At 37.8% G+C, this 24,560-nt stretch overlaps 1 protein-coding gene across 3 annotated transcripts in view; it reads right to left on the bottom strand.

The window, feature by feature from the left end:
• Window positions 1-24,560, bottom strand: part of LOC113061598 (guanine nucleotide-binding protein G(o) subunit alpha) — an 88,848-nt gene that overhangs the window by 55,739 nt on the left and 8,549 nt on the right. For all 3 annotated transcript variants that reach the window (XM_026230842.1, XM_026230843.1, XM_026230841.1), the window contains exon 3: window positions 7,574-7,715. In XM_026230842.1, coding sequence (XP_026086627.1) covers window positions 7,574-7,715 — 142 coding nt within the window. The remainder of the gene's footprint in view (window positions 1-7,573; window positions 7,716-24,560) is intronic.

Here is a 24,560-nt window from a genome sequence, read left to right as displayed (position 1 = left end):
CGGCAATTCAACATGCTCAATCAGTGAAAACAAACACAGACTAAGGCCAGCAGATGCGGACAGGGGTAACACTATGATCAAACAAATCCTGACAAACATACCTGCTGTCTTTTGTCTGTGTCTGTCTGTGCAGTGTGAATTGGCCTTAAAGGGTTAGTTCACCCGAGAATGAAAATTTGTCCATCTTCTACTCACCCTCAAAGCATCCTAAGTGTATGTGACTTTCTTCTTTCAGAATAATCCTGTCAGAATTACATTAAAAATTGTCCTGGCTCTTCCAAGCCTTTCAATGAGGTAAGCGAGTGTTTGTTGTCAACAGTTCAGAAGACGTGAAATAAAGTGTGCGCATCTGTAATAAAACATCCCTCACCTGGCTCCAGGGGTGAATAAAAATGTCCCCCTGTAGCAAATCCACGCGTTTTTGTAAGATAAATATCCAGATATCAAATGTAATAAACACTTTTTTTCTAACATCTGCTGATTCCCCCCGGAGCCGTGTAATGGGTGTTTTGTTACAGATGGCACACTTTATTTCACGCCTTCTGAACTGTTGACAACAAACACTCACTTACCCCCATTGAAATGCTTGGAAGAGCAAGGACAATATTTAACAGAACTCCGACTGGATTATTCTGAAAAAAGAAACTCACATACACCTAGGATGCTTAAAGGGTGAGTAGAAGGTGGACGAATTTTCATTCTCGGGTAAACTAACCCTTTAAAACAAAAAGACTTTGTATTGTATTTGTGAGTTCGCATAAGCACATTCATCAACCACAATTGCAATAGTTGAGATTCATATTTACAATTACTGTTTGTCACTGGCAAGGTTTGCTCACAGATTAAATCGAAAATAGCGCAAACAATAAAATACAATAAATCGTAACAAGTCATGTACTAATGCAAAAAGACAACTATGGGATTTCCATTAAATTTAAAGGACAAAAAAATATCTTTAATCTGTCTCAATACTTTAAAAGCCACTATTCCTAGTGGCCACAAACAGTAATTCATGCCCCATATACTGTAAGTGGCTGCCCACATCCAATCAGTTTTGCCTGAACCAACAGATTTTTCAAACACTGCAGCATTCCATCCATAAAAATCATCATATAACCCAGAAAATATACAATAATTCAACTCTTAATATGCATTAAGTGGATTCCACATGCACATATTTATCGTTATAAGTGAATAAGTAATAGAAATGGCCAGATAGGATAGCTCTCACCAGAGTGTCAGCTCTAAAGCAGGATAAATCACTTTAAATTTAAAGCTTCCCTCTCTCCTTCAAAGTCGCTCCATGAGCAAACACTCCTAATTCTGACTGAAATCCTATTTCTCAGTTCTATTTTGGGACATTTTTGAATATAAATTTTCATGCGGTTAGCATGCAGACTGGCGACACCCAATTGAGCTTTTTCATGTGCTGCGTCATGAAGCTGCAGTGGAAGCAGAGGGCTAGAATGGCAAAGCCCATCTGTGTCCATCCTGGTGCCAGGCACTGGGCTCATGGCCCCTGCCCACCACAGACTGCCATTTATATTATCAGCAGTGGTGTGGCTCAGGATGTGAGGCAAGTTTACACCAACATGTTGGATCTTAGAATGGAAACCATTTTGCTTTATTGTAGAGGCCAATAAACATGACAGCAATGAGATCAGCATCAGATCATGTGTTAAGCTGTGGTGAGCTGTGAATCAAACTAGGATGGACTTCCTGCCACAGGCTGTAGCATCATCCACTGTACACTACTAAGCTATGGAGTAAAAGGATCCTGGGTCCTTATCAGGACAGCTACACAGACGGATGTGACAAGAACGTACGTGGAATATGTGTGTCAAGTATACTTGCCACAGAATATCTAAAAATAGGCAGCGACTTCTGGCAATTGGCTTCTGTTACAAATTATCACAGAGAGTAACATAACATACAGATAATGGATCCAGATGATGCTGGCAAATGTGCCCTGAGCCTAAACAGGGTGTTCTGTAGAAAAGTGTGCACGTATTTATAGGAAGTGTGTATAGATTTATGTTCTGTTCCAAAATGTAGTGATCTGCCAATTGAGACATACATATTAGGCTTGTTACCAATGCATGATAACAGAAATATCAAAAGAAAAACAACACTTTTAAAATAAATTTTAGACTTATTGTACATATAATAGACATACAGTACTGTGCAAAAGTCTTAGGCCACTAGTATTTTCACCAACAAAACATGGTTTCAAGTCAGTTATTTCTATGTTTTGCTGTAGTGTGTCAGTAGGAAATATCAGTTTACATTTCCAAACATTATCTTTGCCATTAAATGTAATAATCCAGTGAGTTTTTTGTTTGCTCAAGGAGTCTGACAATAGCCAGTGATGCACACAAAGATCTGATCTGATCATCATCCAGTCTGTCTGGAATAATCATTGACTGTATAAAAACATGAATGTAGTGTCCGTGACGTTACCGATAGACTCCTAAAGAGCGTTTTTGAAGCTCAAAGTGTGCAGAGCGGGCCGTCGAAAATGGGCAAAAAGGCGGGAGCTGGTTGCTGAAGCCACGCCCACCTAGCTCGATGGCAGTGACAGCAGCGGCAATCCACCTGTAAATCAACTGGCCACGCCCTTAATTATGCAGAACTTTAAGGCTTAATATAATTTAAATGGATGAGTTATAAAAAAAAATCACCACACTCTTTTTCTGCTGTAAAGTTGGGCAGTTTAACATGGGACTGACTCCCTTTTACAGCCAGCCTCAAGCGGCCAGTCGATGAAATGCAGTTTTAGTCACTTCCTTGTTGGCTTCATGAGAGAGAGCAGGAGGTTACAGCTCGGGAATAACATGAAGAAACAGAACAAACTGAGATAGATTAAATCCAGAAGAACTGTGGCAATGTCTTCAAGACACTTTTTTGATGATGAAAATACTAGTGGCCTAAGACTTTGCACAGAACTGTACATATTATAAAAATCCAGAATGCATGTTGAGCTAAAGCAGTATTATTTGAGCTATAATTTAGATACTATTAAAATATTTTTCATTTTAGTTAATTTTAGCAATTTTGTTATGTGCTCTTGTAATTTGTATTACTTTATGATTTTATGATTTGATTAGATTTTTTTACATTTCTATTTACATTTAAGTATTTTTTGCACTTCAACTTATTTTATTTCAGTAAACTGGCCTGGCAGATTTCTAACTTAAGATGAATTTCATCCTTTTCAGTTTTTTTTATCTTATTTTATTTCAAAAGATTTATATTTTTTAATCTTTTTTTTTTCAGTTTTATTTCAGTTTACAAAAAAGTATAGTTTTAGTTTTAGTTAACAATAACTACACTGGAGCTGAATGAAAAATAAACCTAATATTATACAATGGTAACAAAATACTGATTTATATTTCACTCAATATTGAAATGTAATATATTTAATAAAATAATTGTTATTATTAGAATAAAATAATCTAATGAATAATATAAGAGTAAATTGAATAATAAAATAAAAATTTATAAATAATATAATCAAATATTTCATTTAAATATTTAAATTGCTTTACAAAAACTATATAATAATTTTGGACTATTGTTTTAGATGATCTATTCCAGTATTTATGTGTGCCTTGTATTTTAGGCTTCATGTGGTCATCTTAGCAACATCATAATGTCAAACTCAAATTAAATCTATTGCAAACCATTTCTCTCTAATGTATAGCATTTGAAATTTATTCCATAACAGGATGTATGTAGGCAGTAGGCAATTCAGTATATTTTGGAATGGTGCTAGTTGGACTCTATGAGGGGTGTGGCCCACTCCTGATTCTGATCACGCACGCTTTGTGAATGGTCACATGAGATCATTGCCTCTTTGGCGCTGGGCAGAGCGCATGTGAGTGACATTGTCCATAGACACAGACTTGTGGAATGCGTTGCAAGAGAGGCAAAACAAGAGATCGCCATGGCAACAAAGCCAGATCGGTGAGAGAAAAGATAAGATAGGGGAGGGAGATATGGTGGAGAGGGAGCTGGGCATAAAAAACTGGACAGATAGAAATGAGAGAGAGAGAAAGCAGGAAGCTGAGAGGGTATAAAACCAAAAAGCAAAGAGCGAGAGAGAAAGAAAGAAAGAAAAAAAGAAAGGACAAACAGATCTACAGAGGCTCAGTTGTTGAGAAAGCAGTTCCAATAAAAGCTTCACACCCCAACGGTGTGAGCAGGCTGACCACCACAGCATGAAGCAACAGAGATCTGAGCAGTATTTGTGCAAAGAATTGTGTGCATGCATCATGTAAGTTCCTCTCTAAAACCATTAAAGCTTTGGTACACATCACATACATGTAGTATAGTTCCTAACAAATTCTGATCAATTTCTCCATTGACAATAGACTTAACTCAGCCCACATGGAATTGGTTAACACAGAACTCTATGCAAAATCCTTGCAGCATTTTAGCAAATGTAAGTATGTCCTCTGGATTATTTTACAATAATTTCAGAAACCAATAAGGGCCAGTAATCTCAGGACTGAGAGGTATATTTCTGGTTCAATAAAAGTTAACCTTAATTCAAAGATTTTCATTACCACAAAAAATGTATTTCATTACTTTCATTTAAAAAAATTAAATCTGGTTTATAGTGATGCACTTACAAATGATGTCAAAGGAGGGCAATCTGTAAACTGTTTCAATAGAATAGCCACAATACATACAATTGCTTACTAAGATTTTCTGTGGAAATTATTCTCACCTTTGTTGCTATGACAACAATGCTGCAAACCCTAAAATTACTGTAAAATTATGATTTAACCAGCTTTAAAGTTTAAAAGGAGAATGAATGTGTTTTTATAAAATGTTTTTATAAAACACTGGGTTTTGCTTTTTTTAAGAAAATTAGGGGTGAGTCAAAATGACTTTATTGTGGTAACCAACCTTGTGACACAAATGCTGTTGATTAAAGGGACAATAAGTAACTTTTTAGGTATTTTATTATCTAAAATCAATATTTTTATTCATAAATATGCCCTCAATGGTGTACAAATACCTATGCCAATGTTTAAACTAATCCTTGTAAATGAAGAATTTATTATCTTTATATACATGGGACGGGTAGGTTGACGGAGGCTTCCATGTAGTTCCGCCATCTTGCAAAACTATAATAGCAGAGAGGGACAAAAAGTACTAAGCCAACGCGTTTCCACAACGCGTTTTCGGTCAGAGCCAGAAACGCAGGTGCAGAGCAGTGAAGAGGCGCTTGAAACTGCACCGGCAAGTTTAAAAGTCTGGATTGCATTCTTATTATGGACCATACATATGCCGCGCCACAGGAGAAGAAAACGTAGTCACCAAAACAGTCAAAAATAGAACGTAAAAGGAAACGTGACCGTAGATTACAGAAAACAAGAGTTAATGTCGGGGAAGCTTTTTCTAGGTGGAAAGAGCTAATGCTGGATAAAGATTTCAAAAGAGTGGCCAGTTTTCTTCTCGACAGGTAAGTCAGTGTTACAATCTATATTACAATATTTTTTTATACCTAACAATGCACATTATTTAGAAAATATAACGAATAAAGAAGACATAACTACTAATTACAATATTTCATGTTTCCATAGTCAGTAATTCATACTGTAACATTCGTTTGTTTATGGTCATGTTGCAGTTTGTTTGAAATAACACACCTGTTCACCTGAAGGAAAACTCAACGAAGTGCTATTAGAAGACATCCCGTCAAAGCTTTTTGGTACATATCGCCTGCCGTAGGATGCAACGCGCATTTGAAAAAGCGAGGCGCTGGAGAGCAAAATTAGTTTGAATGCAAAATACAATTTCACCACTAGATGGGAGTAATTCCTACTTAGTGTCCCTTTAAGCTTTACTAATACTAAACAGAAATATTCCATTACCTGTAATAGTTCTTTATCCATTTAAGTGAGAATTATGCCAAATTGTGAACCCCCGGCCCAAAAAAATTGCACAACATGCAATAAAGTCTGGATTCCGTGTCGGCCCAGCAGTCACATTCAAACACATTAAGCCACACACTGCTATTTATAACCTCTCTTATTAGGTACATAGATCTGATGCCCTTCAATGTCGCTTCCTGAGATGTAACTCAACCTGGAAATGAAGACGTGTTCTATTTCTCACAAGAGAAAATATCTCAGTCGATGGCTGATAGATATTTCAGATGACTGTTCCCTTCATACTTATAGCTTTGGTTTGATTAAAATCAAACATTGCTTCATGCTGAAGGTCAATGAGTTCACTGAGAGAGCTTTTGGGAAAGGGAACTAGGGTTGGGCCGATAGACGATGCCATCATCCATCAGCGATGGCTGATAGACATCAACCCCAAAATCCCACAGTAATCCACCACAACCCAATCCCATGTTGGGAAAGAAAATTACATTTATACTGAACCCTTAAGGGAATAAATATGAGATAGGAGGAAAATATATATTTAATCATTTATTTTGCATATATATCGTTATATCATTGGGTAATTATGCTGTACATTAATTTGCGGGCATCAAGGAGCCACTATGATGCTTGTCATTGAAACTCCTTTTGAATGCACAATCACTTTTTAGTTTAGTTTTCACTATTGAGATTTGTGATCTCACTATGGAGCGGCTGTACTTACAACACATTTTACAAGATTATTTTCAAGGTAAGTGAAATTTTATGTACTGTAATGTAACAGGCAACAGTTAGCAATCGTTTTCTGAATACAGAGTCACGCTTTGGGCACACCCCAAAAAGGTGCATTTTATTAAAGGAACATTCCAGGTTTAGTATAAGTTAATATAAATTGAGGCTCGTGTCATAATGTTTAATACAACAAAAAATTATTTTTACACTGAGGCACTTAAAATAGAAGAGAAAGGGGCTACTCTGTAAATATTAACATCCTCAGTGTTTCAATGGTGTAGCCAAAGTGTAAACAATAAAAATGTACTTGACTGTAGAGAATTATTGAATTATTAACCTTTTCTATTAATTATATATGAATAATTATTATTATTATTACATTCTTAACCTAAATATAAAATATTATTCAAATGATATTAATATTAGTATTAGTATTTTTAATAAAATAAAAAAGGAGCATATCTTGTATATATTGTATATATCTTATAATATTTCGGTTGCACTTTATTTTACAGTATGTGTACTAATATGTACTTATAGTGTACTTACAGTGTATTTATCTAAGAAAGTTCTGGTAACACAAGGTAACTACATGGGGTAGGGTTAAGTTTAGGGGTAGGTTCAGGGTTCTTTTCTTTTGAAGGGTTCAATTCTTTTGAAAATGTATTCTTATTGAGTACAATTCATTAACTGCAGCCACATGAACTGTGAAGCTAAGACTGTGTGTCATTGTCATTGACCCATGTTATCCAATTCTCCTGAATCATCTTACACAGAACTGTTTATATTTGTCTCACATATTTCTTGGGTCCAGTTTCAAAGTTAAATATATTTAAAGCTGACCTTAAGTGTTATAACTACCATCCATGAGGTTATAATCACAATGGGAATCTCACTCTTTAATAAGCATTCCAGCTTATCAGGGTTTGTGCTGTACTCACTTTACGCTCCTTGTCTCCGTACTCCAGCCCCAGTGTGTCCATGGCACGCACGATAGCAGCCAGTGACTGGATGGTGTTGCTGTAGACCACTGGCTTGTACTGCTTCACATCATCACCAGAGAAACCATCCTCGTGAATAATCCTACACACATAACAGAAGACATGTTAGAGAGCATGCAGTTCATGTGTGTGTGTGTGTCTCTGTTTGTGTATGAATATGTGTTGGAGCACTTTCCCCTAGCTTGGTGAACCGAATTCTGGTCACCAGGCAGGAATCATGCCCCATTTCACTGAAATGTTCATCTCGGGCATCAATTTATCTCAAAGTCTCTACCACACATGACATTTCTAGACTGACAGTCTCCAGGCCAAGCTATGGTGATAATACAAAAGCACAGGAAGGTTGTGAAGGATGAAGAGGAAAGTTGTGTACATATAGTCAAATTTTCGAATATTCAATCTGTAAATATTATTCGAAAAATAAAATCCGTATTCAAATTTTACTGTGTTGCTTTGATAGCCGTAAATGCAAGGGAATCCATGATAAATCCTAAGCACACAAACTAAAAGTCAGTTATAACTAAATGCACTGGAAGGTGCTGTGGAGCATTTTAAAGGGATAGTTCACCCAAAAATGTAAATTTGATGTTTATCTGCTTACCCACAGGGCATCAAAGATGTAGATAACTTTGTTTCTTCAGTAGAACACAAACAAAGATTTTTAACACAAACCACTGCAGTCTGTCAGTCTTATAATGAAAGTGGATGGGAATCATGGCTAAAACATGCAATAAAACATAAAAAAAAAAAAAAATTAAACCCTGAGTATGCTGCCCTTAGTCACAATGCGAATGCTGAGGAAGATGTTTAAAGATGTTTAATGCACTCATCGATATAGACACCAAACATAGACAGCAACATCAACATCAACACCGCAGAACTGAGTAAAAAGAACAAAATATACAACAAACACCAGTCACACATTCAGTTACATGTAAAACACGCATGTCACTTTAAACTCATATAAAACAGAAAATACATCCACATACCACTTTTGCCTGCTTGTGTGCTAACAGAGGGGATTATATCTTGAAGATTCTTGATCAGATGACTTACGATTATAGAGAAAAACACCTTTTAATTTTGCGATGATTAATTACATCGTTCCATCTCTTCATGCAGATGATAAAAAGGAAGTGACATACAAAAGCATGTTGGGAATAAAATAAAATTTAATCAAGAAACTCTTAGAAAGATTCAATCTTACTCAAATAAACAACAGTTGGAAGACCATTTGATAAACATAATATTTTCAGTTTTGGGTGAACTATCCCTTTAACGGGTAGATTGTATTTGATTACAGAATAAAGTCATCTGCTTCACGAAGTTTGGAATTACTTTGATCAAATTGATCTCTCTCTCTCTGTCTCTCTCGCGCGCTCTCTCTCTCTGTCTCTCTCGTGCGCTCTCTCTCTATCTCTCTCATGCGCTCTCTTTCTGTCTCTCTCGCGCGCTCTCTCTCTGTCTCTCTCTCGCGCGCTCTCTGTCTCTCTCGTGCGCTCTCTCTCTCTGTCTCTCTCGTGCGCTCTCTCTCAGTCTCTCTTGCGCCCTCTTTCTCTGCCATGTTAAACTTGCATGTGGTTTTCAGTCCTGTCAATGATAAACTTTCACTCTATGATGGTTAAGCTGTGCAATTAATCCACGAGCAGCTGGCCCATACAGTTAATGAATAACGGATCAACTACGACATCCTACATAGCACATCCTGCGATGTGACTATCGTGGATTCGTACATCGCGATATCGATGCTTAAACGACACATCTTGCAGTCACATGAAATCCAAACACCAGTCGACTGTGGAAATTCACGACTGCAGGTGAGTGCAGCTATTCCCTGAATGAGCCAAGAAGAGAGCTTATCTGATACCTAAATTATCTTGAGACATATGCTTCCTTTAAATTTCCTTGAGGAAGAGTGGTTTAAGAAGAGAAAACACAAAGCAAGAAACTTAGTACACCGTCTCTGGAGCGTTATTGTTATCAGACTAAGGAGCCAACTTTCACCCAAAATATTACCAATGTCTCAATATTAACATTCAAAACAATATAAACACGATAAGCCTAGGCCAACTCGAGAGTGTGTACATTCTATACTGTAATTGCCCCGGTCAGCTTTAATTTTTCTATTTTCTCTGCTTGAGTTTGTATGCTTTCATTCTTTATATAAATAAATATATATATATATATATATATATATTTATATAAAGAGTGAGAGGAGATAGACAGCGAACACAGTGATGTTCAAACACGTACAGACAGTAGGGCTGGGTAATTATAATTTTCTTATATATATAATATATATAATTTTCAATAATATAGTGTTTCATATAACAATTACATTTAACAGTAATTGTTTTGACCTGATGTGGCAGTCAGTGAAAAAAAGTTTTTCACCATTTTGTTAAGGTTGCCAGTACATTATGTAAATTATGCAAAAAAGCAAAAGCAAGGAACTTTAATGTCTGAATGACACATGCATTCTTGTGATAAATATTTCAGATTTCCATGGTCATTAAGAATGATATCACTGAGACTTACAGTAAAATTAAAAGCGCAAACAATTTTCTAAAACCTTTTAATTGGTTTACATTCATAACTACGCATGTCAAATGCCACATGCTGAGTGGCTTAAATGTCAAATAATAAATAGAATAGATAGATAAATGATTTCACTAAAAGTATAAGTTCAAATTGCTACATTTGCTGTAGCCAGAATAATCAAATAGCTATTGTCTATCAGGGATGTGGGTAGTTTATCTTAATTTTGTGCTATTGAGAAACTGGTGGAAAATGAATTTGTGTGATGAAGAGAATGTTTTAATCATCACATTCAGGGAATGAGTGCAGAGTATTCTTTCTAGACAGCAAGCTGTGTCCCTGTCTTACTGATTCATAAGTAATATTGTACATTGTCATGGGTTTAACTCTCTCTTATTCTGTGTATTTTCCCTCATTCACGCACACATTCAATATTCAAACATTATTATGCATTAAAATAAAATAGTGTTATTTCTGCAATAGATGGCATGCCTGACTTTGATCCGGGAAAAGTAGAGCATTCAGAACAGCGAGGGACAAGTTTCTAACAGAGAATATGACCCTGCTGGAGCCAAACCTCAAAGGAGGACCCAGTGGCACTTGGTCCTCCTGTGGCCAAAACCCCTAATTCAATTGGTTTAGCTGAAATTAGGTTTGGACATCTGTCTGTTCTGCAATACTGAAAGATGGCAAGGCGTTTTTAGACCATGAGGCTTTGACCTCCTTTGCGAATAATATACACACAAAAACACACATTATGCTTAGTAGCATTGTCTGGCCTGAAAGCTAAAGCCAATGAATTATCACATCAGCGCTTGACTGGTATTAGTAAATGGTGTTAGTGTGGCATGAGAAAAGCCAGACAGACTGGCAAAGCCAGGCATTATGCAGACTCAGACAACATACTGGTTTATTAGACTGGATTCAGGCTGAGGTGTGAGGAAGCATATGTTTGGGGACTATATTTTTGCTCACTTGGTGCACACACACTTAAACACAAACTCGGGTGACCTCAACGCTACTACCTACCTATCATTAGCTCACCACTGGACTTAGTTCAACCAAAACCACTCTTAACCCCCCTAACACTCTAAAAAGGTTTTTGCAATTATTGAATGTAATAATAATTATTATTATTGAAAAAATGTGTTACAGAAAAATCCTATGTATACTCAGTTTTTGTACTTCAAAATTTCAAAATTTAGAGTGTTTCTTGCAGTTGTGTTGTAAATGTTTTTTTGTTTTTTTTTTACTTAATGAAACAGTCAAATTAGGTAAATGTGTTTTAATAAAATATTAATCTAAAAAAAATTAATATGTTCACTTTGGCGGCACTAGTTTCCTGTTTCCCATCTGTTTCCTGTATAATGTGTAAAACTAGTCTTTATAAATTTCTTTTATGAGCAATTTGAGTTTCTTATCCAACAACAGCAGCAGGTGCTTTCTGGGGTTTCTGTTCCAGTGGACCTGGAAAAGACCAAGGGCTTGACACACACACTGCACACAGTCTTAGTCACAGATCAGGAATACTGTCCTGAGGCCAAATAGGTTCCCACACCTGTGGGCTAGAAAGTCTCCTGCATGTACTGTATGTTTTCAGTGCTGCACCGACTACTCATGTAGTCCTGCCACTAGTCTACTTTTTTTGGTCTTTCACCTAATTGAGGATCACGTGACTTCAGCCTAAAATTATAGAAAACTGAAAATAAAATTTTAATGTTTTGCTTTCTCCCAAACAATCTGATACAAAGTTCACATTCAAAAAAAATTCTAAACTCCGTCATACTGAGAGACAGAAGTGAAGGGGGCAAGACTGTTTTAGCACTGACATGACAATGCAACCAGCATGAATCTGGCAATGGATTTTTGCGTGCTTTCGGCTCATCTGTGCGATCTTTCCAATCACAAAATCTCTGTGAACACAGTGCTGGACTTGCCAGAAAAAACAAAGGCCACTGATGGTGCACAGCATATGGAGAGTTATTTACATAAGGTGAATAGGAACATTTCAAGTCGACTAGTAAAAATTAGACGTTGTGCAGTCCCTAGTATGTTTATATGTCTGATCACAGCTCCAAAACTGAATTTATGGTCAGAAACAGACACTAGGCTTTAATGTAAACAGAACAATGAGTACTTCCTGATCACAATATATACACATATAGATAGAAAAATATGTATATGATCGCTTATATATACAAAACATAAAAATGAAGAAAAAATGGTTCAGGATGGTTCTGGACTTCCTTCATACTTATAAAACATCTCAGGTTACGAATGTAACCATGGTTCCCTGAGTAGGGAACGAGACACTGCGTCCTTTAGGGGGCAGCTATGGGGAACACCTCGTCATGACCCGTGTCTGAAGCATGCAGTACATTGTAAAAACACCAACAAGTTGGCCGGCGACAGCCTCTGACGTCACTACCGATGCAACCATAAATAAGCACCTGGAGAACATGTCACCCACTTCTTCGTCTGAAGCTTGTGTCCAAAGTATGCCAGGAAGCTAGAGGACGCAGTGTCTCGTTCCCTACTCAGGGAACCATGGTTACATTAGTAACCTGAGACGTTCTCTTTCAAGGGAACTTCGAACTGCGTCCTCTAGTTGGCGCTATGGGGAACAGTATACCTATGCCGCAATGCTGAGGGGAGTGCAGGCCAAAATAACGGCGAGCACTAAGTACCAACTCTACCATTTCCATGGAAGTTGCTACTGGGATGTTAGATGGCTGTCCGTGACATCATCCCGTATGGACAAAGGCCTAGGCTACATACCCAACTTACCTGTAGGGCCTCAAACCAGGGTAGAGCTCAAGGCTTGGAATCAAGAAAGATTACTTTAAAGGGATACGGCAAAGAGGCTAGCATTTTATACTAAGTCTTGCCTGTCACACAGGGGCTAGCAGCCCCTCACGCAGATTACTAGCATTCGAACTTACCACAGTGTGGAGCACAAGCCCAACTCTCAACAAGAAAGGAGGCTTTGACCTACAGCCTGATCATAAGAATCAGAAGGGTAAGAGTACTGCAAGCTAGCCAAAAACCCAGCGCATCAGAGAGGCGAAGGAAGGGCCTACTCTACCTGATGCTGCTGGATGCCAGGTGCTCTGGGAAAAACAGAGAATTTAACTCTCATGTTAAAGCAGAACTCCTTTAAGTGCTGCTAAACTACCGTGAGAACAGCCCTTGCACTTAAGGGGAAGCGCCAGGCTCACAATAGCCCTTCATGTTGAGGGAAGCGATGCTTGAAGTGTATTAATAAAAACTGGTTGAGTGGAACCCAAGGAAACAAGTTCTTCCCATCTCGAAGAAAGGGATCAAAGCTGAGCACGTAACCCTTACCGTACCGGATTTCAAAAAGTGTGCAGAGTCTTGTGTGTACACTTACCACCATATGGTTTTCAGAAAGTACACAGAGCTTAGAGTGTGTACTTAAAGCCTCCTAAGCATCGCAGAGGTGGCGAACTGCACGAAAGAGGCAGGACCTGGCCGGACATCCCAGAAATTCCTTGCAGTGCCGTGCTGAGTCTGATGATCAAGAAGGATCCCGCAGAAACCTATGATGTGGCCGCCTGACAGGGGAAGCATGAAGCCGGAAACGGGGCTATCGTTTGGACATAATGCAGACGAGTGTTTAGTAAACACTTTGATTGAGCACTGCAAAGAAACTCGCACACATAATATATATATATATATAGAATGGATCTTACTCACCCACCCTGGTTCCCGCACTGGAGCCCCGGTCAGCTGGAGAGCTAGTGGTTACAGGGGAATTACAAAGGGGAAGATGTAAAAACCCCCAAAGGGAGCAAGCAGATACTCAAGTATTAGTCCGATCTGGAAGAAAGTGATGACACCTTGTCTGGATCCCCTCCCTTTGTCTGTCCTCCTTTCTGCGCATTGCCTCAATATTGCATACTCGTATGCTGGAATCGTTGGATGCGCAAGAAAAATGGCATCTTCAATTTCTACTTGATCTCTGTAAAGATCAGGAAGAAATGGAAAGCTCACCTGAGCTGGAGGGCTATGGCCAGAAAGATAACGCTCATCAAGATGACCCCACGGCGTTACCTTCTTAGCACATTTCTACAGCAAGTCCAACCTTGCCACGGAGTGTTCCATAACCTCAACAGCTCAATGGAAGCAGATGTCTGTCCCTCTTTCCTCGAAAAGAGAGACAATCGAAGCTGAAGGCTTTTATTTTATTTTTAAATACTCACAAATGCACGCAAATTGCCCCCTCTAGGACACTGCGTACATGCTCTGAGATTGTGTGTCATCGGGTATCAAACAACGCGTCCTCTAAATGTTTTGCTAGTGCCTGCTTTACGAGCTTTTTTATGTTTTATTTAAAAAAAATTAAGCCGAAGTGCAGCATAAACAAAAGAAAAGTACTGATAGGGAGAATTTTTTCCGTAAGAATCTTTACATGTTCTCACCACGACACAATGGGCAGCATGTGTTCAGCTCCCATGGGAGCTAAACATGCTTCGCCAACTCGCTAGATTATCACAGAAATCAAGTGCAAGCAAAAACTGCTGCCGCATATGCATCGCTATTCCCGCGAGAGGCGATTGCACTCATGCAAATGTTGCTACAAACTCTGGTAAACTGATCACTTGCGTTTGCTCTTCAATACTACACACACACACACACATACCACAGTATGCGAGCCATGTGAACTGCAGGTATCAGAACAAAGCCTCTGGCAAGAAACATGCACTCCTAGACACTGTGCGCTTCAAACAAATCAGTCAGTGAAGACGAAGAAGAGGGTGACTTGTTCTCCTGGTGCGTATTTATGGTCGCACCGGTAGTGACCTAACACCACTTGTTGGTGTTTTTTCAATGAACTGTATGCTTCAGACACGGGTCACGATGAGGTGTTCCCCATAGCGCCCCCTAGAGGACACAGTTCGAAGTTCTCTTGAAAGGGAACTGAGGTCTTCAACCTACAAAGAGCAAGATATCGATAGAGAAAAGATAGATTTTCTTGGTAACGATAACTGTAAAAAACACTTTTACATTCTATGATGCTTAACTGATAAATGGATTTTATTTAATGAGAATGCATTACATTTATCAAAATTGACAGGAAAAACTTTAACATTGTTAAAATTCTGTTTCAAAAAAATTTTGTTCTTTTGAACTTTATATTCATCAATGGATTCTGGGGGAAAGAAATTCTAATATGGTTTCCACCAAAATATTAAGCAGCTCAACTGTTTTCAACATTAATGAGAAATTTTACTTGTGCATCAAATCAGCATATTAGAATGATTTCTGAAGGATAACATGACGTTGAAGACTGAAGTCTTGGTGAGTATAAGAGACTTCTTTCAAAAACATTAAAAAAACTTGAAAACTGTCATTTAAAAAAAAGTTCATGTGTTAAAGGGTTGACTCAACACATACATAAAGGTAAGTTATATGAAAGTCTGCAAATTAATGAAAATATTTCTGTTGAATTGCAACAAAAAAAATGTACATCTTTGTCTTTTCCAAATATCAGGCTAATATCATAACACTAACTTAAATTATGAAAGAAAGTTCAACCTATACCTATAAGGTGCCGCAATAAACCACTAGAAAAGCTTGCAAACATTCACACACAGGCAGCTTCTTAGTCTGTGAGTATGCTAAATTAAACTAAGTTCTAACAGCTTCAGGGATCAAGCTCCACATGAGAAAGAGGATGATAAAGAGTTGTTACGAGAAGAGACAAGACCGGGTTGTCTTTAAAAAGTTTCTTGAGGTTAACACTAATTTTCATCTTCTCCTCTCCCTCTGATCAGGGCTGATCTCTGGAAGCCAGCATGTGGGCGGAGGAGAGACATCATTACAGCAACCTTTCCTTCAGATAAACTCATTAAAAAGGAGAGAGAACAAAGTGAGAGAAAGGATCATCTCAGATTGGAAAATGTATGGCATTCACGCATAAAGACTATCATTTATCACATCTTGAGGCTGTCTGTAAGGTGTGTGTTTGTGAGTGTGACCTAAGAGGTGAAGGATCTGGACAACACAAGCTCCTGCTGAGGTTATTAACAATCACGCTGACTGTGCTCTGTGACCTGTAAGTTGGTTTGAGTGCACTCAATCTTATTCATACAAAGGGTCAAATCAACACGACATTCACAAATATAAAGAGCATGTGAAGTACAATGGATAGCAGAGGGATTTCAATGATTAGTTCAAAATTCTGTCATCATATACTCATCCTTATGTCGTTTCAAAACTGTAACACTTTTTCTTCATTTCATACCAAACCTATATACATTTCCTACTTCTTTTTTTTTTTTTGTAAGAATGTCCAAGTTCCTCTTCGCCATTTGAAAGTGAATTGGGAGTGGCACTGTTGAAATTAAACATTTTTTAAATAAAAATAAACCACCATGAATGTATTACATAAAGCTTCCATAAATACGAGTCAATAAATATTTTCACAGCTATTTAATAGCTTTTTGTGTGAAACTAACTGTAATGTTTGTTAAGTATTTGTTTAGTTTTTAGCTATTATTAACTAAAATCTAAACTAAAACTGTTAAAACCATGGTAACACCTGTACAACACCTAACAACAGTAAGGTTCCCTTTAAAAAGGGTTTATAAAGTGTTCATAAATGACTAATAACTCATTTACAAATGCATTATAAATCATTGATAAGCAGTTATAAATGCATGGATAAAAAGGGTGATTTTAATGCAATACCTTCCAAATAGTGAGCAATTTTAACTCATATGTTATAAATGCTTAACCCTTAAATGCATGGATGTTTCGCCAATCCAGTATTCGGTTCTTAGAGACCCGGACTTATATATCCATTACAGCTGGATCTCTAACTGCTGCAATTCCATAAAACTCACTAGATATTTTAATAACAATTAAAAAAGATAATTGTATATAATTGTAGCATATTTCATCACATTTTGAAACTTAGAAGTAGGGCTGTGCGATTAATTGAAATCACGACTTCAACCACAACGAACGACTTTGAAGCGTTCCTGGCACGTCACGCCAAACTTCTTCGAGCACAAGGAATTGTAGCTAGATTATAAATTTTATTGCAACGTTACATTGTCCTAAAATAGTTTTTTCAACGTGTACCACTTGCATAAACACCGCATCCGTAGGCAATATTATTCATAGGGGCTGCCATAGTTGTTTCGCATGCTGTTTGACATCAGAACTCGGAAATCGGAGTACGTCGATCTAGTACAAGTTCACGGTTGGGAAGTCACGGGTTTGACTGCCGTTCCAGTGCACTTTCATGGGTATAAGGTTGGAAAAACACGGGTTACAGGTTGTCTGAAATGCGACATTACTCTGTTCCAGAGCATATGCATGACTGTCAGCCTTGAGCGGCAGTCTTACTAACCAATAGAGTGAGCGCACCTCCGTTCTCCCCAATCAGTACTGCTCTAGCCAACTGCATAAATGCCCACTATTAAAAAAAAGAAGAGAAAGCGGGAGAGAGATAGAGTGGGATTATGATGTCTACAGGGTCAGATCAATAGTTAGGCAAATTAAAACTAAAGAAAAACGTTATGTAACTTAAGCTTCGAAAAGACAGACAATGAACAAAATAGATAATTTGCAAGTGCTGCGTCACAATGCATATCAAGAGCATCCCTTATTGCATGTTCGCTATTCCCTATTCAGAAGACCAATTCTCTCTTCCCCACGCGGCGAAATCCCACGCCATGGACGAGCCGTTCAAACTTGCCGCACTCAGGCAGCCTGTTTCGTAATGCTCGGTTATATCCGCTCGCGGCCCTGCACCTCAAATCTCCACAAGCGCATCTGGCAGTATGGATGAGGCTTGACGCACGTGCGCAACCAGCGTTGAATCGTGTCTGGATCTGCATTTAAAACAATTGTAAATTCAGTCTAACTGCTTGCTAATTTCACTGAAATGAAACATTCAGCACATTTTCCACTTATTCTTAAAATCCGAAATACAATGTAACATGTAATACTTTAATAAGTGACTAAAAAAATACAGTTCTTTATTTATATAAAAAATAAATATTTCCAGTGAAATTCAATAATTAAGTTAATTCTGTAAAAAGTAGTTATACCATTATAATCGATTGTTCTCATTTGCTGATTACTGAAATCTCATATGAACGACAGGTTAATGGAGGGGAGGCTTTATCATCCTGCCCTCGTGCCACTGAATACGTCTACATCGTCAGAGATGCAAGTTGAGGGGTAGGAGAAATTAATGTTTTTGATTAAAGATTATGATGCCATATGCATTTAAAAACAATGATGTGCAATTTCATCCATGTTTGTTGCCATAGTTTCTACAAGCAGAAACTGACAGCGCGGATATTACGTCATTGTTAGGCGACAATGAATCTTGACAAACCATTATTCTCATAAAGCACATATTAATGCCTCATTCTGCATGACCATATTTTAGATCCCTTAAAACTAGCCTAAACTTAACAACTACCTTACTTCCTATAAGCAGTAAATTGGGGGTTTACTGAGGGAAAACTCTTAGCTAATCGTAAATACGTGCTCCCTAATCTTAAATGTTATATATATTGCTAGGGATGCCATAAAAAGTTGTCAGCTGAGCTTGCAACGCAGCTTTTAATAAAATATGATAGACAGGACTAAATGAACATTCTCCTCCCGACCTTTCATTTGAAACTCAGTTTATCAGATCAATGAGGTTAAGAGAAGACTGTTCTAATATATAGATGATCTAAGAAGCAGAACTCCAATATAAATGGCTACATGGGTTTAATTTGAAGCTGTGAGGTGGAATATGATTTAAAGGATTTCAGGAAGGCACACCGGTAGCCAAAATAGAAATACAAAAACTCACGCACACAAACACACACACACATACATACACACACTATGCAACCCACACTACCTCTCACTCCTATCTCATAAAGCTGGGTCATGTCATCTGTAAGAGAATCCTTTGTCCTGATGGTGGTTTTGAGTGCTGTTTCTGTCATCACCCTCCGGACATGGCCACTTATCCAACCAAACGCCAGGAGGGACATCTATTTATAACAATAATAATCAGGGTTTGCATTCTCAATCTCCTAGGAAGTTCACAGGTCAACTTCTCACCGTTAATATCTGTCCAACATGTACACCGCCAGTCGCTTCGGCTGTTTCGGATGTATGCGAGTCATGTTCTCTTAGATCAATTCACAAGAATGCTTGTCATAGAAAATGTAGGGAAACTACAGAGAGAAATTACAATTATGAAACAGCAGGATGAGTGTGACAGGTCTATAATATCCCCCCCCCCCCCCCTCTTTCTTTTTTTCCTTCTCTCATCTCATTTTCTCTCTCGCCCTTTCTCACAGAATGATGTCAAAAGCAAGCTTTAGGAACAATGAAAAAGTGGAGAGTTTTAGGGAAAGCAATTACACTCTAAATTTCCATATTTCCTTTTTTCAAAAACATAGTGAGTTGCCTATAAATGGAGCTTTTAAAGTGCACAATACATATCAATATTTGTGTTGCACAGGCAGTTGTTGCCCATATTGGGCATTCAAAACTGTTCACTTATGAGGTCCAATGCTGGTTAGAATGCTGCCTATTTATTTAGACAGCAGAGAGCGAGTCAACTCATTAGCATTCAGTTATCAAGAAATTCAACAACAAACAACATCTGGCTTTTGGATTTTTCAGTCCATTTTGCACAATTTAACAGCATTTACATAACATACATCTTTATAGTTTTGATGTGGATTTCCGTATTTTAATAGAATTAGAGCATTTCATAAAACTTTATAGCTATAATTATCATCCTTGGTCTGAATGAGCCTTTACTCAGAAACGTTGATTGTCTTTTCTTCTCTATTATGATGTACAGTCTTGTTCAAAATAATAGCAGTACAATGTGACTAACCAGAATAATCAAGGTTTTTAGTATTTTTTTTATTGCTACGTGGCAAACAAGTTACCAGTAGGTTCAGTAGATTCTCAGAAAACAAATGAGACCCAGCATTCATGATATGCACGCTCTTAAGGCTGTGCAATTGGGCAATTAGTTGAATTAGTTGAAAGGGGTGTGTTCAAAAAAATAGCAGTGTGGCATTCAATCACTGAGGTCATCAATTTTGTGAAGAAACAGGTGTGAATCAGGTGGCCCCTATTTAAGGATGAAGCCAACACTTGTTGAACATGCATTTGAAAGCTGAGGAAAATGGGTCGTTCAAGACATTGTTCAGAAGAACAGCGTACTTTGATTAAAAAGTTGATTAGAGAGGGGAAAACCTATAAAGAGGTGCAAAAAATGATAGGCTGTTCAGCTAAAATGATCTCCAATGCCTTAAAATGGAGAGCAAAACCAGAGAGACGTGGAAGAAAATGGAAGACAACCATAAAAATGGATAGAAGAATAACCAGAATGGCAAAGGCTCAGCCAATGATCACCTACAGGATGATCAAAGACAGTCTGGAGTTACCTGTAAGTACTGTGACAGTTAGAAGACGTCTGTGTGAAGCTAATCTATTTTCAAGAATCCCCCGCAAAGTCCCTCTGTTAAAAAAAAGGCATGTGCAGAAGAGGTTACAATTTGCCAAAGAACACATCAACTGGCCTAAAGAGAAATGGAGGAACATTTTGTGGACTGATGAGAGTAAAATTGTTCTTTTTGGGTCCAAGGGCCACAGGCAGTTTGTGAGACGACCCCCAAACTCTGAATTCAAGCCACAGTACACAGTGAAGACAGTGAAGCATGGAGGTTCAAGCATCATGATATGGGCATGTTTCTCCTACTATGGTGTTGAGCCTATTTATCGCATACCAGGGATCATGGATCAGTTTGCATATGTTAAAATACTTGAAGAGGTCATGTTGCCCTATGCTGAAGAGGACATGACCTTGAAATGGTTGTTTCAACAAGACAATGACCCAAAACACACTAGTAAACGGGCAAAGTCTTGGTTCCAAACCAACAAAATTAATGTTATGGAGTGGCCAGCCCAATCTCCAGACCTTAATCCAATTGAGAACTTGTGGGGTGATATCAAAAATGCTGTTTCTGAAGCAAAACCAAGAAATGTGAATGAATTGTGGAATGTTGTTAAAGAATCATGGAGTGGAATAACAGCTGAGAGGTGCCACAAGTTGGTTGACTCCATGCCACACAGATGTCAAGCAGTTTTAAAAAACTGTGGTCATACAACTAAATATTAGTTTAGTGATTCACAGGATTGCTAAATCCCAGAAAAAAAAAAATGTTTGTACAAAATAGTTTTGAGTTTGTACAGTCAAAGGTAGACACTGCTATTTTTTTGAACACACCCCTTTCAACTAATTGCCCAATTGCACAGCCTTAAGAGCGTGCATATCATGAATGCTGGGTCTTGTTTGTTTTCTGACAATCTACTGAACCTACTGGTAACTTGTTTGCCACGTAGCAATAAAAAATATACTTAAAACCTTGATTATTCTGGTTAGTCACATTGTACTGCTATTATTTTGAACAAGACTGTATGTACAAGTGAAATGTCTTCTCGAATGAGAAATATATAAGCCAGGATGTAGTTTTGCATTGGGAGTTGACTGAATCGATTGTTCTCATTTGCTGATTACTGCAATCTCGTGTAAGTGACAGGTTTATGGAGGGGAGGCTTTATCATCCTGCCCTTGTGCTAGTGAACATGTTGTTGTCGTCAGAGATGCAAGTTTGAGGGATAGGAGAAATTAATGTTTTTAATTAAAGATTACGAGGTCACATACATTTAAAAACAATGATGTGCGTGAATAATTTGCTTATGAGGAACAATTAATTTCCATAAAAAATAAGAATTGTCAGTGTTGATATCACGGTGACTTTGAAGAGCATCTTCCATTATGTGACATATTTCAACAGACTATTTAGTGGTCAATTATATAGAAATGTATTCACTGAGATTTGACAGATTACCCGTAAAGTTTTTCACTTTATACCTACATTACGCAATATGTAAACCTAATATTACTTTTTCTGCACCTATTCTGGCTTGGTTATATAAGCAGAAATGAAATGTCATTTTGTAAGTGGAGAAATTGACATTAACACTTTTGATGTAAGCTTTACAGTATCATGCTCTAATGAATCATACCAATCATTTATAAGTAAGCAAATTGGGTCCATTTTAATTTAATCTTACTTAAAAGCATAAAGTGGTTTTTAGTACCATGCTAGCAATTTAATATGGACTGGTCATGAATACATAATATTACTCACACCCAGACATGTTCAGCCTTCGTCTCGTACACTCCCTACAGCCAAACCCCTGATTCACTCCCACTTTCCCTCTGATTCACAGTTCACAGTAACTACCCATCCCCCTTACCTACTCTTGGTTATTTGTCATCCTCTAATTATGGCAGCCATTGTCATCTCCATGGCAACAGAGTGAAGAAAAGAGGGAGGGAATGCATTTGGTTAAATGAAATATGGTAGCACATCCTCAGCGTTCACCCGAGGAATGTGCACACAAGCAGCTGAAAGCACCTGCATTAGTTATGGACCAGTTTCACACATTATTCACTGTAACCATCAGCTGTTCCTGTCAAATTACTCTACATGTGATTACCGTAAGCGATGGGGCAGCATCTGTAGTTTTCAGTCAGTAAAAAGGAAGCGACACTGCAAAAGCAGAAATGTTCCAAACGGTGTGTCTGTGTGAAGAAAAGACCACAGGGAGAGTCCCTACTGCATCTGCAATTATACCTAAATTAAAAGTTGCTTGTGTAATACCCAAGCTCCATTTGTGTGTGTGTGTGTGTGTGTGTGTGTGTGTGTGTGTGTGTGTGTGTGTGTGTGTGTGTGTGTGTGTGTGTGTGTGTGTGTGTGTGTGTGTGTGTGTGTGTGTGTGTGTGTGTGTGTGTGTGTGTGTGTGTTTGTGTGCACGTGTTTGCTCCCAAGGGCAGAAAGTTGCTGGAAAACGCCAACTGTCAGACCAATTTAAACCTACTCACAGTCACCAGGTAAAGGTTACAATGATACAAACACATTGCAAGACGCAGTCAAAGCAGGATGCAGTTAACACTCTTCACACACATCACCCTATAACAGACATTTCATCAGTATCCCACTAGCACTTGCAAATAATGAAATTATTTCCACAACTATAGGTGTGCACGACAAAAGCATGTCACATTCTAACATTTAAAGGGTCAGTTCTCCTGAAAGTTACAATTCTGTTGCCCACCCTCAAGTCATTCCAAATCTGTACGCTGTTATTTTTCTTTGGAAAAAAAACGATTATTAAAGAATCTTCACATAGATCTTCTCAATACAACAACAGTTTAAGTAATTCTGAATCTGTTTCTCACAAAATAGTTATCTTTTTGGAATTTGGAATACACAACACAAATTGTACATACTACTTGTATAGTACTTTTTGGCACTTACCAGCTGTCTAAAAAAAGATATATGATGTTCTTTTTAACTTCTTATTCTTCAAAGAATCCTGAAACAATGAAGGTTTCCACAAACATATTAGGCTGGACAACTGTTTTTAACACTGATAATAATATAAATTATTCTTCAGCATTAAATAAGCATATTAAAATCATTTAATGTGACACTGAAGCCTGGATTCGGCTTTGCCATCACAGGAAAATATTTAAATAGAAACATTTATTATAAATTGGACCGGTATTTCAATATTACTGTTATACTGTATTTTGTAGCCTCGGCTTCTTTCAAAAACATAAATTTTACAGACTCCAAACTTGTTAACAGTAGTTAATATATATCCAAATTATATAATAAATACATTTAGTTGCATCACAAGTACATTTTAAATTAAGGACTATCCACTCTGATCCAGATACATATTATATAATTCAACCATAAGGAGAGTTCACATTGCACTGCCATGCTGTAAATCAGCTGACCCCAGATCAGATGAGCAGACCCACCCTGACTGCCTCCCTAATAAAGCTTTTTTGTGTTGGCGTGGAAAGGGGCTGGCCTTGGATCTGCTTTATGGCTCAACACAAACACCTCACTAAGACAAAGGCCTTTTGTGTGATTACCAGCACATGGGTCAGCCAGAACTCTCCACATATGGACCCACCACAGAGAGACCAAGAGAGGTGAAGAGGGTGGCAACGAAGAACCGGTGGGAGGACAAGGGTCACTGAGAGGTTCACGGAAGTACTTGACATTCCGGCCTCACTGTTTCCCACTCTACTGTTCATCCTTTATTTTTCATCAAGCATAACTTCAGGCATTAACTCTCTAACCCACAAATGGATAAATGCACTGTTTTGCTGCTGAAAAGACAAAAGGAGATTTTCTTGGCTGTGTGACAGAGTAGAAAATATGGCAAAAGAGAAACTTTTTTTGCCTTAGCTAAGCACTTTCTCACTTCCTCTGTCTTTTTTTTATTATTTTTTTAA

This window comes from Carassius auratus, chromosome 43 (genome assembly GCF_003368295.1).
Source record: "Carassius auratus strain Wakin chromosome 43, ASM336829v1, whole genome shotgun sequence".
Lineage (NCBI taxonomy): Eukaryota > Metazoa > Chordata > Actinopteri > Cypriniformes > Cyprinidae > Carassius > Carassius auratus.
Note: the sequence above shows the minus strand (reverse complement) of the source record. Positions and strands in the feature narration are given on the sequence as shown.